The 19,676-nt window shown below is 27.5% G+C and overlaps 1 protein-coding gene across 1 annotated transcript in view; it reads left to right on the forward strand.

The window, feature by feature from the left end:
• Positions 1-15,242, forward strand: part of LOC142326832 (uncharacterized) — a 65,612-nt gene extending 50,370 nt beyond the window's left edge. Inside the window, exon 7 of the mRNA XM_075369557.1 lies at positions 640-15,242. Coding sequence (XP_075225672.1) covers positions 640-719 — 80 coding nt within the window. The 3' untranslated portion in view covers positions 720-15,242. The remainder of the gene's footprint in view (positions 1-639) is intronic.
• Positions 15,243-19,676: the final 4,434 nt, after the last annotated feature.

Below are 19,676 nucleotides of genomic sequence, written 5' to 3' on the forward strand. Positions count from 1 at the left end.
TTTTGGTATATGTATAGGCATGCTTACGACCTGCTTACACAAACTCCAGTCATGCCAGTAGTAAGAAGAAAATTCCCATTCCATTGGCCTCGCTACACAAACCAATATTTATGGAAAAATAGTAAAGTAGTCTATTAATTATTGTATATTTTAAATTCTATTTATATTAATCGCCTAGTTCAGAATGTTGAGACAAGACATATCTTATCTTAATTTTGCCTTGAAAGTATTTTCACAGGATCCCGCATCCACAATCATGATTGCGTAATTGTTAATTAAACTGCACATTAAAAATTAATAATACTAAAATAATGAAAATTTCATATTAATTTATTATATGAGTGCTGCTATCTGTTGCAGCTTTTATAACACTATCTCCCTCAGCACTGTCTGATAGTTTATCTAATTGAAGTTTTGTTTGTTTTTATATATATAATATTTTTCTAATTATCCTATATTCATGGACTATAGTAGTCTGTTTTAGGTGGTTTATAATAATAGAATTTAAAATATAATTTAACAATACAGAGGAATGATAAATCTTAAAAAGATTAACTTTATTAAAATAATAAATTATTTTGATTGTTTGATACATTTATCAGTGTTTTTGAATGTTACTAATTAATTCTACTAATTCAGATGCCTGCCCAGAAAAATGGAAAGAACCTAAAACGTCAAAAAAGAGCAACAGCAAGAAAAAAGTGCGCAAAGATCAATGAGAAACAAGAGAAGATATTAAAAAAGGAGCTGGGGGAAGGGAGGATGAAGGTAATGAAGCTTTACGAAGGTGATAAAGAGTTTCTCCCACCTTATACTCATAGAAATACGAGAAGGTGGGATTTTGATGGAATTATTTTGCTACATGTATTATAAAAATTCCTTGCTTATCCAGTCATACTCCAGATTCCTTAAGAATTAAAATTCAGTTTACATGCTGTTTTAAAATTGATTGTGTGGTTTTTCCTGCAATTATCCACAGGATCTTACAGCAATGACAGTATTTCCTTCTTCTTATCGCTATTATTTGATCGCATCATTTTTAAAGTACAAATACTCTAAATTAATAATTTAACTGCGATGTATAATGTTTCCAGTCTGTTTCATTTTGCATACAAAAGAAACAAAATTATAATAAAAAGCCTTATTTGATAATGGAGTTTTTATGTAATAAACTTTCCTTCTGGGATATTTAAATCGGTTCATGTATTTATATTGTATACAGTATTATTAAAGCTGTATATTTTGCTGTTATTCAAAACATATTATTATGTTTCAATTTTAAATATTGTTACATTTTTTTGCAGTATAAATTAATCGAATGTGGAATTATTTAATTTTTTTTAATATCATATTTATAAAATCTTTGACTAGTTATAAATAAGTAATGAATGAAATAGATTATATTATTTATATTTTGATAATTTTTTTGTTATCGTAAACATTTTTGTAAATCATAACATAATTGATTGTATGTAAATATTTTTTAAGTATTTATACATCTTGCATCTTTTAATTAATAGTTATAATCGTGTCGTATTTCTTTCATTCTTTAACAAAAATTACAATAAATTTTTAACCTATAAATTAAGTTTTAGGGTTTTTTTTAGATTATTTCCCAGAGCACTTTATCGCTCAGTTGTAGTCAAAGAATGAATTGTATTATGAGCATTTAATTTCTGTAAGCTTCCAGTTATCATTTATTACATTGTGAATGTTACATATTTTTAAAATCTGACTTATCTATGGGTGTAGTACCACCTAAATCAATTATATACATGATGATAGCATATGAAGGCATAATGACTTTTTAATATTATAATAATAATGGTAAAAATTCAGTCATCAAGTAATGTTTTGATCGTGAAGATGAACGTACTGGTAATTTTTCATCCGTGTAAATAATGAATGGCATATCAAGTTTAAATCTGCAGTTGGAAAAATAACTGTGCACATGCATGCCAGATTTGTGAACTGTCTGGTTACATTTTCTTTTATTAATTTGAACTATTGCAGCTTTTTCATCGCATTTTTTAAAATAAAATTTCTCATTATGTACAAAATAGTTACTAAATAATTGAATGTAAAAATGATTATGCAAGTATCCTGCCAAACCTTAAATCAGTATTTTATCACCCATTTAATTATCTAATCGTATTAACAAATTCAAAATGCCATATTTTTTACTCAGTTAATCAACATGTTTCATATCGTATTTGTTATTACTGTAAATAAACTAAACTGACTTCATAATATTAGATTAAATATGTTTATCATATATAATATCTATTTCCTCTATTTATCATAGACATTTTGGATTTTGTAGATGTAATCAAAAATTTAAGCATCACTGACAAGAAAATTTGACTGAATTTGCACAGCCAAAACTATTAATAGCCAAACAGTATTTATTGTTTGGAAAAACTAACACTGTTCTTATCTGTTTATATATTTCCAGTTTTGTACATCGGTTCCTATTCAAACCCTTTCTTATCAATTACTTTTTTTATATATAAATATTTTATTTCTTGCTGTAATAATTATAAAAATCCTTTAATCCTTGCCTGTTTTCTTTATGAAAAAATCAAGTTTGTACATTATTTTTTGTATTTTTTTTTTCATTTGGTCTTATCCCACATGATAAAAATCATATATATTACATTTATACATACACATACGCACAATCTGCATATATAAGAAGTGCTTGGTTCAGACTGGTTCTTTCTTCCTGTTCAGTTTTCCAGATTTACATGGATCATTGTCATTTTTCCACTATTTAAGAAACAACAATGTAGATGCAAAAGCGGTCTTCTCCCAACCATTATCATTTAATGTATATAACTAAAAACATGAATAAATATATTGTACTTAGAAATATATGCTTAAAAAGTTTAATAATAATAAAAATTTCATGTAGATAATTCAGTACCTAAGAAATTATCCCTCTCATATCTTATCCAGGATTTGGGTTAAAGCCCAGTTCAGGCAAGATATATGATTAGGGTGGCATTTTTAATACTGGTTGATAGCAGTTAAATTATAATTATGATATATCAACACAAAATTGTTTCACTTTTATAAATTAAATGATTCAGTTTTTAAATAAATAAAATTTGCTTTCAAAACATCTTCCAGAACTATAATTCAGTTCCTTTCTCATTGATTATGGTTCTGTCGTTAATGATGCTGTTTTTAAACCGGTTAAGAAACTTGTTTCATATGTAGTCAAAAAGTATATATGTTCTATGTTGTTTTTCATTTATTATATATTATTAATAATATATTTTTCAAAGTATGTTGAATTTGTGGCTTTTATTGTTCTATTAAATTTTTTAGATTTCGTGATTAATGTTTATATGTCTATTTCAATATCAATAGTATGATGTGCAAAAGTTGATTCTGATGTATATAATATTCATTTATGTTCTTTCTAACTCATAGATACTAAGAATACTTGTAAGCAATACATGCATCAGATTCAGTCTTGGTTTACACTGAGGTCAAATACTATTTGACTGTGTTCTGAAAAGGTTGCTAATCTCTTAGAACAGAAAACTGAGCCTCAGATATACTCTTGAAATATCTAAGGGATGAACTGCAACATTGATCTGAAACTATATTTCCAGATATTTAGTTTAAAAGTATGTCTTAAGTGGATTATTTATGAAAGGAAAAATGTTTGTATTAATTCCTGATATAAGAAATTTCATGGCATTAATGTATAGTGTTATTAAAAAGTTCAAAAAATTTATGCATTTTTTAAAATGGAATTACTTTGATAACAAGTAAAACAGTTGTTCAGATCAACACAATGTTTTTTTATTTAAGTAATATTTTAATCACTTTTTTTAACAGTAAGGTTACTAGTGTTTTTCTTGTGTTAGTGACCGACAAAGAAGTAAATATATATTAGTTTCTGTACATTACATTAGGCTGAAGACCTTTAAGGCAAATGGATTTTTGTTTACACTTGCTTATTTAAAGAATTTAGTTATCCAACATTTGCCCTAAGTCTTACAAAAGTCTGTTTCTTTTAAACTTGTCACAATCAGAATTTTGTTTTTTTTTTCATTATATTTATTTTTATATTAGTTTGTACTTTGGTAGTCTTTTCATAAAAAGGGGTATATTTACCCAATTTTATAACTGAAACTTAGACCTTTCTTATTATTATTCCAACAGAAATGATTTTAAAATGATATAGGATGTCAAAATTGCATAATTTAAAATATTCAAATCTGAGCTGAGGAATGCCTTTTGGATGAAACTCACTTGAAAGGTACTCGCAAAGAGTAGCTTTGTTTCGTATTGTTTTCATTGGTGATTTTAAATGGTGCTGTATATATACATTTATTATTATTTTTTACTTAAAAATATATTTCCTAATAGTTTACAATATTTATTTAGCATGTAATCTGTAAAATTAAGTATTAATTTTTAGGATCAATCGGTTTTTTCAGTTAAATAGTTGTATTGCAAGTCAGTTTTTTTTATCTTTCATTTATTCTTATTGAATCAGTTCTTTAACTGATCAAATGATCAAATTCTTTAACTGATCAAATGCAGTATTCTAAAAATTAATATTGAATTCAAGTGCTTAGTTTAATTACATTTGTTCTGAGAATGTTTTTTTAATTCATATACTACTGTTAAATTGGTTTTTAAATTTGAGATAATCATTCACATTTCTTAAAAAAAAGGATAACTTTTTTATTTATATTGCCTGCATAGATTTAAATTTTTACTTAATACCATTCTTTTAGGCTTGTCATAAAAATTAAAAACTAAAAATATTAATTTTGTAGTAAAATGTTAATTTGATACTTAAGTATCATTAAATAAAATGAATATTGCATAAATAATTAAATAGAATATCATTGATGAAAATAAGACCCTCAAATGAATGGTGTCAAAAAATTAGTAAATTCAGTTGGTATATGACAATGCAGTTGCAGTTGAAATTATTTCTAACAATAGCAAAAAGTTAAAAATAAAGCAAATTGTACCCATACAGGAGTAAAATTTGACAGGTAGAACTGGTTGCTGTTCTTGTGTGATGGTAAGCTGTCTACATGGTACGATACAGGTACTTTTTTACTGTGCTCAGAGTGTGGCTATTTTTTTCAGTATGCAGTAAGTTCATGGTTTTGTTATTAATTCCAAATTCATCAATTTATACTGTATTAATAAAATATATTATCCAGCCTGTTGAAAAAAAAACTTTTTAATAAGTGATATTTGAAAAGTACAATTAGTATTATTTATGTAGCATTATTTTGAACATTCAAATTTCATTCAGTGTGATTTTACATTAACAATTATTTATATTAAAATTAGTTTGCTATTGACTGGAATTATTTTAAACTTTAACTTGTTATTTAATGGCAAAATCATTAATTAGGTTTCCATTGTTCATTATTCATATCCTTTTTTCATCATTATTCCGCTGTTTTATGTTTATAAAAACTGAAAGAAAGTCTATTCTCACTCTATTTGAAATTTTAATTTATGTTTATTTTTGAAAAATGTTTGTAACCAAAAGCTTAAAATGTATGTGTTGGGATTATATTGTGTAGTGAATTATAATAGAATGAATATTTTTACTTAATTTACAATATTTTTTTTTATTTTATAATATTTTATGCCTGTAATTTCATTTACCATACATTCTATTATAGATTATTCTTCATAAAAATATTAAATTATTTTTTGTATATGTTTGTTTAATTGCTCTCAACAGTATTCTACATTTCAATTTATATATGTTTTAAAGAGAAAATGAAAAACTTATTAAACCTCAAAATTAAAAATATATACAAATTGTAGTTTTTTGTAAATTTAGAATAGAATCCAATCATTGATAATATTTAAATGAGTATAAATAACTGTGTACAATGATTTAATGCTTGTTTACCTTATATTGTAATAGGAAATAACCGTGTTATATACAGATTTTATATTACTTCCTTAGATTTTTCATTAAAAAAGTCCTGTTGGAAATAAGCCAATGACTTTCTGAAGTCTATTACATTTTTAAGCGGTTATTATAGCTCGGTCAAGTGACGTTAAGTCTGAAAGAGGAGACAGTTGGGAAGATGGTCAAACTGATGGGAACAAAAACCAGCTGACTTCTCCTTGAATCAGTCACTCTTATCTGACAAAGATGAAGACAACACCATTGGTGGTGAGAGATGACTGTAGGTATATACTTCATCTTTGTCTTGCGTGTGCATTTTGGAGCCTCTCTTACTGTCTCTCTGTTTCGCTTGGCTAACATTTATTATTATAATTATTTAAAATGAATATAAACATTATTTTTTTATGGTATAGATAATTGTAATTAAAATATATTTTATTATTATTGTTATTACAATAAGTATTGTTAAGATAATGTATATATAATATTACATAATTAGAGATATGTTATGTATTAGAATATCAATGAACTGATATATGTATCAGATTTTGTCATTAAATAGGATGATTTAATGTATCTAAATATATCACTACAATATTAATACATTGTAACTAATATTACAATAGTAATATATTGTGTTTAAAAATTTATAATTTATTATTTGAAATAATCCTTTGCTAAGTATATTACCATTCCAATCCACGTGTATTGTCTGTATGTGTGTTTATACACATTCACATGTGCAAATCTTTCTTAGCGAGAAACAATAATTTTTGATTTTAATAAAATGACTTTCTGCTCGGTAGAATTTTTGTTTTGACATTAGAAAGTAAGATTTGTCATACGTAATTTAGAATAAATATATATTTATGAGTGTATATAGCATTATTGGTTAATATTTTTAGTTTATTTCATCAGAAATTTTTTTTTTTTCTAAAAAGTTAGTATTTGTTGAAATCATTTTAATATGTCCGCTAAATTATTAAAAATGTTAATTTTTTTGTTATGTCTGATCTTACTTGGTGCTCTATTTTTTTGGTTTGGTTATTGTATAATTTATTGTTGTAGAGTCTAGTATTTGTTTTATTTTATTACATCTTGCTGATCAATTGATTTCATCACTGATCTGTTAACATAATACTGTGGAACTTGGGTCCAAGTTCAACAAAACTACCTGAAATTGAATTTAAATGACTCTGTTACCAGTGTAAGTTTACATTTTCAAATAGCAACACTTCCTCAAAGCTGTCTCACTATGTTCTAGAATCATGAAGCTACTGAATTGAAGAGTTTACTGGTTGAAGTAAAATATTTTTAATACAAATAACAGCATTTATAAATTTTTATATAATAACATTGTTTTTACCTGCTTGCTGATTGGTAAAGTTGTTATATTATTCTTAAGGTGTGTAACTACAGGTCCATCTGCATGAATAAATATTCTGTTTATACTATTTATGTTTTATATAAAAAAAACTAATTATTTAATCTTCAGTTACTTTAACTCTTTGCATCCATGAATATGCAGCTTGTCTACTTCCTAAATTGTCTGATCTAAGAAAAAATATGTGAATATTATAAATTACAACAAGAAAAAAAATTGAAATTTTTCTTTTATTTATCCATGTTTTATCAATATTTAAATATCTATTTTCTTTTTTTTAATTTTCCCATTTCTTTTTTTATTTTTATTTTCATGATTTTTTCACTTTATAGGTTATAATTTTCAGTGTAGTGCAGCATTACACAAACATAACTAACTAGAAATTATGAAAAATAGTGCTTATATGTGTATGTATATTAATGTCCTAAATATATCCAACAAATTGTGAAAAAAAAAAATGATTCAGGATGTATATAGTTTAGGAAGAATTTTCCTAGATTACAACCATATTAGACCCGATTAATAACATAATGTTTAATCACAACATTGGTTTTATATAATTTCACACTTATCTGATTAGGCTTGAAAAAAAAACAAAATTTGTTTCTAAAATGCACTCCATGTACTTTATATGTAAACCCATTCCAGCAATTCTTGACTTTATAAATATTAATTCCATAGACTCGTGAACTGTCATCAGATATAATGAACTGATAAACAAGTTCTCATTTATTTTTTGTATGAATAATGAAAGCTGTAAAGATCATCAAAGATTTCTTTATTGAATTCATGTTCACAATGAACATCTGTGGGATCAGTGATTAAAAGTTTACCTCGATCAATAATTTGTGTGTCCATTTCAAAATAATTTCAATATTCATTGCAGTTTTCATTTTACAACAAATTAATATAGATAATCCTTCATCAATTAACAAGATTTAAAAATTTTATTCTTTACTTTTTATAAAATTTTGCCGACTCCATTTTTTTTTTATTACTAATTTTAAAGAAACTGTAGCAAAAAAATTCTGTGATTCTTCCTCATGTCATTCTCAAAGAAGAAACGATAAAGTATTTGCCCTGTCACTGTAACTGAGACGATGTTGTAATGACCTTTAAGCAAGATCACTATTCAGTGTTTGCACATGTGGCAGGAAAATACTAAATATTGTCTGATTGAATAAATAGATATCCTATATTCACTACAAATGTGGTTTGACTATATTGTTTAAGGGTTCAATTTTAAAAAGTGTAATAGTAAACAAATAAAAACTATGATTTATATGGCTGTATTTTAAACACGAGCGTTGAAGTAAGTTTATATGCTTACTTTTTTTCTTGTAAATTGTTTAATTAATTATTTGAATTAGTTCGTTTAAGGTGAATACTATCTATACTATTACTTACGAGTGCCAAATCATATTTAATGTAAATTATTAATAAATTAAAACAATTTTTTTTTATTTAATAGTTAATTAATAATAAAAGACATAGAATTTATCAACTTAATATGTGATATTTTTCATCCTTTAATAAAAGTTATGAAGGATTAAATATAATCTGTGAGTTCTTGTTTTTGTTTCTTTTTTGTGTTTTGTTTTAGTTTTAAGATAAGTCAAGTGTTTTGAATTAATATGTAATTTAAGTATATATAATATATTGTTTTTATTATATAAAAATTTTATGTTAGTATAGTCTATAAATGTTTTCTGTAAAAATAAATGGAGATTTAGATAATAATAATAATAGCCTACTTTTAGTATTTATTAATTTTTATTCAAGTAGGCAGTTATTATGGCAATTTTTATTTAAATAGTGTAAGTTTGTAAATTAACTTTTTTTATCTTTTAGTTTGTTTTTGCAATTTTTATTTTACTGTAGTAAAAGAGGAACATATCTAGTATCAATGTTTAAGGTCCAATAAATAAATAAACAAATCTTTGTATTTCAAGCTGTATCAGTATAGTTTGTTATAGGAAGATATTTAATATAATATATATTTTTTATTCCACATTATTTTTTAATAATATTTTATACAGAAAAAATTAAAATAAATTTTGAAATATTTTATGTCTTCCTTTTGTGTTGGATTCTCATTAAAGAATATATGTGACAGTTTTCGATAATATAAGTGGTTGTTTAGTACAGTGCATTTATGCATCTTTTTTTTTTAAAGAAGATTAATGTGTAAAAACAGTTTTTGAAGTGCCTTTATTCTGTTATTATAAAATAACCTTTTATTAATTATTTTTTTTGTTTTATTACTGCATTATTTTAGAGTACAGTTTTATATATATATATTTTTTTTATGATTATTTTATTGATTTAAGTAACGATTATTTGTCTTGTTCTAAATAATATTTGTTTAATAGTCTCTTTCCTCTTATACTTGCAGGTATAATGGTTTCTAAAAATGTTTATCTTGAGCCCGCTGGTGCTGCCCCGTCTCCTTTATTTCATTAGCCCTCCGCCTCCAACATCTTGACTTATTACCTTAACATTTGCAATTCTTTTACTATGCTGATTACCAGCATCAAAAATGTTATTTTTATTTTGTAGTTGGTTTCATTTTCTTTTCTTGTAATCCATTAATATTCCTCATTCCATTAACCTTAGTCGGCAGGGCTGTCCAGTTATAATTTCTTTTATTAATTTTATTTAATTTTCCATCTTTCTTTGCTTTTACTAATTTGTATATCTAATTTTTTTAGTAATTGGCTCAAGGCACCCTACTCCTGTTGTTGTATGTTGTAGCTAACACTTAAATTTTTCCAAGTGTCGAAGTTAAGGAACTGCTTAAGCAAATTGTTGATGTCAACTTGACACCATCTTCCTGAAACAATGCAAATTTTACCTGATCTGGTTTACAATTGCTTAAGCCAAGGATAAACTCAAAATTCAATCCCTTGCCCTCTGATACAAATCTGTTTGCTAAATTGAATACAAGTATTCTGTTTGCATTAAGTGGGTAATCAGAGTTGCTCAGCTTAACAGGAATTGAGTTGCTCTGCTTAACAAGAGCATCTCTTGCATTTAATTGTGTTGAGAATAATTAGGAACAACATATTCTGTATTAATTAATTCTTTAAAATAATATAAATTTTGAATAAGTAGTAAAGTTGACTAACTTGAACATTCATCACTCGCTCATTTGATACTTAGATCTGTTAATCATCTTTGAGAAAATTTGTTATTGATTTATTTGACATAATTCTGATAAATCATTATACTCTTTATAATAAATAATAATCTAATTTATTATCAGTCGCTTTGATACTGAAGAATAAATTAATTGTTTATCTCTTTTAACAATTTTAAATCCATCACTAGATTTGTGATTTATGATCTATTGTTAGGAGATGCTTTATGATCCAGATTCAACCCAACATGTAGTCAGAAATACACTTAAGATGTAGTTTTTTTTTATGCCCATGTTATTGATGAATGTTTATCTTAGGGCATAAGTTTATAGTAGTGATCAGTGTAAGATGAGGCACAATTATTACCTTAGTTGAACTGATTAAGATATTGTTTGGCAGTTTATCAATAGACTAATTAGAATTGTTTAAAGACTATACACAATATATGTTATTAATTATTTTAATACCTGTGCTTTGAAGCAAAACTTCAGAATAAAATTAAATTTTTCCTCTCTTAATATAATTTCTTTTTATTAAAAGAATTTATTGACAATTATTATTTTCTAGGGAATCCAACATATTAAAAAGATGTGTTCTTTAATATTTATTAATTTTTATTTTTTTTATTTTTGCTATAAAATATTTTATTAAAATATATACATATTCTTTTAAAAAAATATATCGTGCAATGGGAATTATTGTAATATATATATATATAAATGTAAGTATATAGATTTATTAATGTATATTACAGTTACATAATTTATATAATGTAACATATTTCTTTCATTTATGTTTTGTTTTTCATGATATGAAAATGGGTTGTGTTTAATAAAAATCTAGGTTATAATTATTATAGTATTGTTACAGTACATTTATTATATATACATGAATTATTTGAGTTATATATTTATATATGTAATTAATAATTTTATAATATATATAATTTTTTTTGCTAAATTTTTTATTATAATTCTTATTTGATTGTCTGGTTTGTTTTGTGATAGATATAATTTTTGTTATATTTTGTTATTTTGTCTGTGGATTTTTTATAGTGAAGAATTTTTATTGATTTATTAAAATGTCTTATAAGTGAACTTTGTTTTGATTGATTAGTTTCTTCTTTTCTTTTTTAATTATGTCTTATCGTAATTTTGATACAATATTAATCTTGGTAAGTATTAACCATACTGTACATATTAATGGTTATGTGTCTATCAGTAAGTGTTATTTAACAGTAACAAAAATTATGTTAAATACTTACCGGTTGGAAGACTTTTTTTATATAAATTGGTTAATAATTAAACTTTTTTTATGAGAAGGATTTTCTTATCTAAAAAATAAGTTATATTAAATCTTATTTCATAAATCATTAATCATAATTTCTTATACCATGAAGTAATGTTTATTTTTCCATACAGATGCAATTTTTTGGTAGTGGCATCAGTTGATGCCATTCCCATATATAGTTCAATGTATAAAGGCTTTATATTTTTTTCATTTCATTTTCCTTACCAGAATACAAGTGTGTATCAAACAAAAATTAAACAAAACTATATTTTTAACAAGATTAACTAAATTTGGGATTTAATGGAAGTAATTTTATATTTCCAGAATTTTTTTTATAATTCATTGATACAATCTTCATGTTAAGCATTGTTCAGAAATGTTTATGTATTGTTTTGGTTATCAGACATGTAATCAATTTATGTTAAAGATCCAGCTATGCCGTGCCCCACAGAGGATCCCCCTGCTGGCTGGGACTCTGTCCTTTTTATGTTGCCTTGCCTCTAACTGGTTCCCTCCTGTGAGGGAGGGCTCCAGCCAGGACTACGGTCTTTTGTCTCCCAGTAGGAGGGGTCTCAGTCCCTCAACAATGACGGCCCACCTCAGCGAGCCGCCTTCTCCAGAGCAAGGCTACCCTCGAAGTCTCTATGTATTAAACGCCATCCCAATATTTAGTCTTAAGAATCTGCGTAGTTAACTTCACAACTCCCACTGTCTCCTTCCAGTTAGCATATATTCACAGGTCAGTGCAGGGGTGAGCCAACTCAGCCCCAAACCCTGTAGAACAACGTCCCACCTATTACAATGAAAAATAGTATGTTCAGGTGTGTCTAACATACTACAGTACCTACAGTCAGAGGAATCCTTCTTACCAAAGCGATGGAGGTAGGCTTCAAAATCCCCATGTCCAGTTAAAAGTTGGGAAAGGTAGAAGCCAACCTCCCCAAGCCTCACTGCGCTCAGTCATGTACTCATGGTATTATTCACCTTGTCCATTCTCCCATTGTGGAGGTATTCCACTCATCCTGCCATTCATCTAGTAAGACATGTTTAGCTTCAGTCTTAGACATGCCGTTGTATACACAAGTTAACATCTGAAGCCTCAGTTTTACTGGTGGAATACCTGTATTCACTTCAATAGCACTCCTAGACAGTCCTACAGGAGACTGCCACACTAATCACCACACGCCTTTGGATTATCAATATCTACATTCTTCTTCTTCTGGAAAGCTTTAACACAGGCTGGAGCCACATAAAATATAATAGCTTACTGCCAGAATACGGTCCGTGGTGGTTACTCATGAGCCGACTTAGTTTAGCAGCAGTCTCAGTAACCTTGATGCGCTTATTGTACAGGCTTGACTCCAACCACACACAGATATTTTACATACCTCAACTTGGATATGTTGGTGACTAATTTTAACTGACATGTCTGTGAGTCGCCTTCTCCCGGCGATTACTATCGCAGATGTTTTGGCTGGAGCTAGGTTCAGGCCTTTTGGCTTTAACCACTTGTCTATTTGTCTAACTGCTAAATTCGCAACCCTTCAACTTCTGGTGACCAGGAGAGCCAGGTGGTCGACATAAGCTATCAATTCAGCGTCACCGTGGAAGCCTAACTGCAACGTGCCGTCAAAGGCAAGGTTCCACAGGAGTGGCCCCAGAACCAACCCCTGTGGAACCCTGCCATACACGTCAAACAACACCTCTCCATCTTCTGTATTGGTTTTTACCTGTCTTATCAGGAAGATAACTAACCATTAATTAGGCAACGCAAGTATTCACTGATGTTTCTCTCCTAGGGCTTTGTTTATCATATGCCAAGGCATACTCCCAAATGCATTCCTGACGCCTAAGAGAACCACTAATGCGATCCTCCTCTGACACCAGGTCCCGGCAGCACGATCTCTTGCTCATCCAGTGATATGCCTGAGACTGCCCATTATTGATCACTATTATTATTTCCTAACCAAATTTTTCTTATATAAATTTTGAAAACCGTAGTGATTACAATTTTTTTTTTTAAGTATTAAATTGGAAAATGTGTAAAGATATTTAAGATATATTTATTTTTTAGTTGAAATGAAAAAGGTAATTTGGCTTGATATTTTTTAAATTTCTCATTGAACTAATCTTTTTTTTTAAAGTGTGAAAATATGATAACCTAGCAAATTTATATTATTGGAGCAGTAGATTGAGGTATCAAGCTGACTAACCACCTAGATATATGCTTAGATATAAACTGCTCCATCGTTGCCAGTATCAACATAAATTCTGTCACTCTTCTATACAAAACAGGATAGAAGCCCTTTTACTATAATTATGGCGAAGATATTTAACATTTACATTAATAATTGCTACAAATTCATTTAGAAGGATGTTACTTGTACAATCATGTAATTTTGTATAAATTTAATGTGGTTATTCACACTGAATGCCCTTAATGGCTTAAATCATTATTTGAAGAAATATGATCTATCAATTGATTATTCTTGGATTAGTGGAGGGTTCATTCTATCAGATTCAGGTTTTATATTTGACTTCATGTCCTTTAGGGACAAGATATTGCACTATCTTGAACTTAAGTGTAGGAAAACTGATCTGTAATTAAAGGCTCTCCATTGTGACATAAACCTGATTACATACACTCATACACTACACTATTTCCTGATACAAAAAGATAATCTTCAGAGATGTGATTATAGAGAACTTGCAGAGACTATTTTTAAGCGGCTTAGAATTTTTAATTGTTCATTTGTTAAACATTCTTAATGATAAAAAATTTTTTACTTATATGTTTTGTATTCAGCTGTAACAATAATTTATTTTATTTCAAACTGAACTATTTTGCATTTTGTTCTTTGAAGTAGATTAAGGTCTATGGTATTTTATTCATTATAATTTTTAAAGTTCATAAATATTTTTCTTGCCTTTCGTTTGTCAACTTTTATTGTTATTAACATTAATAGTGGAATAATTTACAAATCCTTCTTGTAAATAAATTTTCAGTGCAAGTTTTGAAAATTTGAATGTAAATTTCATTATTGTTTTTTTTTTCTTTAGAAGCATTGACTGTTAAATCAATCACCATCAATGTTATGCCTGATTGTTATAATACTGTTTTATTATTATTATTAGGTTTTGTTTATAGTACTTTTAACAGATAAATGAAAATATTCTATATTCCTTAAATGTTATTTGTTAGATAATTTTTTTATGTACAATTTGCCGAACTGTGATTAATTTTAAACCATAAATTTTGTAAGAAATATTAGATGTACGTTATACTGTAGTTAATATATAATTAAATCATTGGTAATGTTTGCCAATTAAAATATATAATAAATTATCATTTATTATATAAAAATGTGAGGAAAAAGCTAATTTTATTGCTATTAATATTGTGTCATATTTTGTGAGGCTGTTGTGTTTAGCGTGTTGTGAATTTTTTCCCCAATATTGTGTGTCATGGGTTTATTATTATTGTAAAAAATAATAAAAAAAGATATTTATTTAATTGTTTGTGTCATTGCCTTTTTTTAATAATCAATTTTAATTATTTGTTTGCATGTTTTTATTTTTTTTTTTATATATTATATAGTTAGTACTTCCATTTTTTTTGCCTTTTTTATGTTAATCCTCGCCATTAATAATCACATTATTATATTATTGCCAATTTTACTTTATATATTTAATCATTTATTTCCTTTGTGAATATTTATTATAATTATTTTTCTGAAATGTATTATTTGTTGTACAGATTTATAAATTAGTTTTATTATTTTTTTAATTTTACTATTTTTATTAAATCATGGAATTTATATATTACATACATACATACATTCTTTCTTTAGACCTGAGCTGAAGAAACCTAAGAATATTTGCATATCAAAGATTAATAAATTATGAAAACATGATTTGTTTTCCATACTTTTAATTTTGTTATTATGATTATAATTAGTTTTATTATATTTTATAAAATATATATATTTTTTAAATACTTTTTGTTACCTTCATTTAGTTTGGTATAAGCATATTTACTATTGGTCCAAGGGAAATATATGTTAAATAAAATTGCTAAATTATTTTGTTCTATTTATTTATTTTTTTTTTATTATTATTTTTATTTTTTGTATTTGCAGCTAAAATTAAAAATTAATTAATAATCCTATTGCGTTATAAACTGCTCATTATAACAATTCTACTTTATTTGTTCGGCTAAAACTCTGCTTGATATTATTGTTGACAAAATAAATAATTTCTCTTAATTACTTATAGTTTAAAGTTTAATTTTGTGTTGTAATTGTTAATAATTTTGCTTTCATAAAAGTAATCGAATAATGGTTTGATATAACTGGCTTGTAACAAGTGAGTGTAGAGTGTACCGTCACCTTTTTGTTTATAATAACAACTGATGTAATTTTAAAGAGTTGAAGGCAAGACTAGCTGAAGAAAAGAATGTAATAGCATAGCTGTTTATTGTAAAAGTGAAAGCAGATTTCAGAGACGTTTAATGTTTGAAATGAAAGGATTGCAACTTTAGATGTGAAAGTAAGTAAAGAAAAAAGTTAGACATTTGTGATAACCAGAAATAAAAGTTAACAAAAAAGAATACTAAAATATGAGATAAAGTTATTTACTTTATAAGAAGTTATGAGCTTTTGTATAATGAGGTTGCAGAGGGTGGAAGTATGAAATTTTTATCTTAAGCGGATGTAGTTAGGAAATAAAACCTTTTTAGTTTTATTCAAGATACATGTAATTCCAACTTAGGGTGGAGAGGTTTCATTTATAAGAAGACAGGAGGAAGGTAAATGAGAAGGAATTAGGAAAAAGAAATTTCCTACAAGAATGATAGGCAAGACAAAGAAGGATTGTGGATGAAATGTACAAGTAAGAACGCTCATGAACACAGAAACTGTGTCGGACAGCGTCAGGAGAGTAACTCAGATTGTTTGGACATAATAAGAGAAAGATTGAAGAAATTAAAAAATGTAATGTGGAAAAGTTAAATTTGAAACTAAGTGAGAAGAGATCAAAGAAAAAGTGGCTAGCTAGAGTTTAAGAGGACAGTTTAGAGGTGGAAAGGGTTATAGGAATTTCAGGTCCCTCCATCATAATTTTCTGTTGGTGTCGCTTCTTTGTAATTCACCAATGTTTATTACTCTGAAAGTTTTCTTTATATTGTTTTTCCCCTTTTATTATATTCATAAAACTTGATACTTCTCTCATGAAGTTTACTTTACACTTACTTGTACACACTCTAACCAATTCCATTCTAATTTAAACTTATTTACAGATGAATCGCTCTTGTGTAAGAACTTAAAAGAAAAGATGGTCAGACGAGTATTCATTTGTACTTGGCCCAGCCAGTGTATGAGCTTGTGATGTCATGAGCAGACTATGTATTACCACGTAGCCTGAAAACATCAACTCCACATATCAAATCGTACATATTTGCATTTACTAATTATAAACAATACATAATTAATTATTGTAAAAGCTTTATTTGTACTAAATTATTAATTTTTAATAATAAACAAAGGCTTACTTGAATTTTCTTCATGCATCTAGTTCAAACTTCTAGAAAGTTCAACATCATCGCTATCAATGTTGCTTTCATTTTCACTTTCACTATCAGCATCTACACATATAACATTCTGTCATTTCATCTATAAGTGGTTACAGTTTTTCATACTCTCAATATTTGTTTTACATTCTCACCATAGAATTTCCAGTCATCTTCATTCATGGAATTAATTTTCTTCATAGTTAATTTTTCAACATTTGTGAAAAATGTTGCGTTATGACTCACCACATGTATCAGATTCAAATCAGGATGGTACAGTGGGAGTCTAAGAACACAATGCCCATGTTTTTCAAAAGTTCATCCAAGTGATATTTTTGTACTTTAGTTTTATGTAACTTTACTAATTCATATAACTGTGGTTTCAGTTTTTTTTTAACTATACAGAAATGGGTTTTTTCCAGCCAGTCAGTCATATCCTTTCTTCTGGAGTTAGAATTTGGCGCTTTATTAATACCTGTATTGTGATAAGGGGCGATATCAACTACTACTACTGACATTGGTGGAAGATTTAGAATCAGTTTTTTACACGCCCATTTCATGAAATTATTTGTATTAATGTTGCCATGGTAGTCACCACTTTTCGAACTGGCTTTCCAAGTTAGTAATGCATTCAGAATAAAACTAGTTTCTCCTCCAGCATGAATTACTATTAAACGGTCATATTTGTTAATTGGCACATTAAGTCCCTCAACAATACCATCAGACCACAACTTAGTTGAACAATGCGAACTTGAAACATACATTTCATCCAAATAAACAATTGTAGCATTGCTTTGTCTATACTTGCCATTCCCTGCAAATATTCAATTCTCTTCCACCTGATAGCAGATTTCTCAATTAAAAATTTTCAGTTTTACACTATTTGAAAGTAGGTAATTGATTCTTCTTTGAAAAAATTCATTAACTGTGCTTGTAACTAAATCAAAACTGTCCTGTCCACTGACAGGTTTCGAACGTTGTTTATACTTTTTTGGCGTGCTGAAAGAACATGATTGGAATGTTGATTGAGAATCATGTCTTTTATTCTCTTCTGAGTTTATGAACCTGTGTTCTTGATACCTCACAAGCAGCAGCAGTTCTTTCTTCACATTTTTGAATGCCAACTGTATGTTTGTAGTCAGTTAATATACCTGCTTTTAGAGCTTCTGTTTTCTTAAAATCATAAACATTGATAATTTCACATGCTTGACCCCTTTTTTTTTCTTAACTACAGATTTAAATTCTGCCATAACAAATCACACTAATAACACACGAACAAAAATAAAACAAAAGATAATATATCACAAAGGATTTTTGAAAAACAATGAGTAGCAATATGACCACACAAAAACGCTATCCAAATATCTTCACTGAACACAATATAAACTGGACTAATGTTTATTTATTTATCTGGTTTTTCCAAATTGTCACTTGAATATTTGGCAACATTGTGCAATACTGTTGTTCTCAGGATTTTTTTCTGTAGATACCCTTTATCGGCAACCTCATTTTTTATTACAAAATATTTTTTCTATAATTACCCTCCCCTTGGAATATAAAAAATTTAATCATACCTGTTGTCCATTTATCGGTAGTGGAAAGAGTGTAAGCCATGGAGATATACTATAACCGCTGTCATCTAATAAGCAGAACCTGCCGTTAAACTTGACATTTTTTATTATACTGCACTTTATCTCCAAATTCTGTCATATACACTCCCCGGCCAGTGTGCATTTATGCTAGTGAATCTTAAATTCATGTTACTTGTACGTTAATACTAGCATAACCCTTCCGATTTATGTATTCGTCAGCAAAGATACGGTGTGGCTTCATTATTTTTACAGGTATCCATTTGAGAGCACCGATGACCGTAAATATTCAGAAACCATCTTCCCAGTTAGCTTGTGCGTTAACAGGAATTTTATACACTCATCTGTTTTCTGCAGAATGTGATCCAAAACGGAATTAAATATTTTACAGATTTTGTTACGATGTAGACAAAAATCTTCTGCCACTCTACTTTGATAACCAGGGTCACTAACACAACGTAGAAACACTTTAATCTTTCTCTTCAGCTCAGTGCACCATTTCTAGTTTCATCAGTGTTTGTCAAAAGATTATCACAAAAAATCAACTCTTGAATACAAACCTTAATAACTCTTTACTTTAGGACGGATTTATATTTCTTCGTTGTTTCTAACACTTTACGACAGATATGCTTAAAAGCAGCCATCTCTCTTAACTGAACGGAGAAATAAGTAAGCAATTTGAACAAGCGAATATCCTACTTTAAAATTATAGTGTTTACTCAAAATTCAAAGTATTCCCTCAACTTTATTCATAAGTGAAGACTAGAAAATTGAGGCGTGGAATATTGAAATG

Source organism: Lycorma delicatula, chromosome 6 (assembly GCF_047948215.1).
Source record: "Lycorma delicatula isolate Av1 chromosome 6, ASM4794821v1, whole genome shotgun sequence".
In the NCBI taxonomy this organism is placed as follows: domain Eukaryota; kingdom Metazoa; phylum Arthropoda; class Insecta; order Hemiptera; family Fulgoridae; genus Lycorma; species Lycorma delicatula.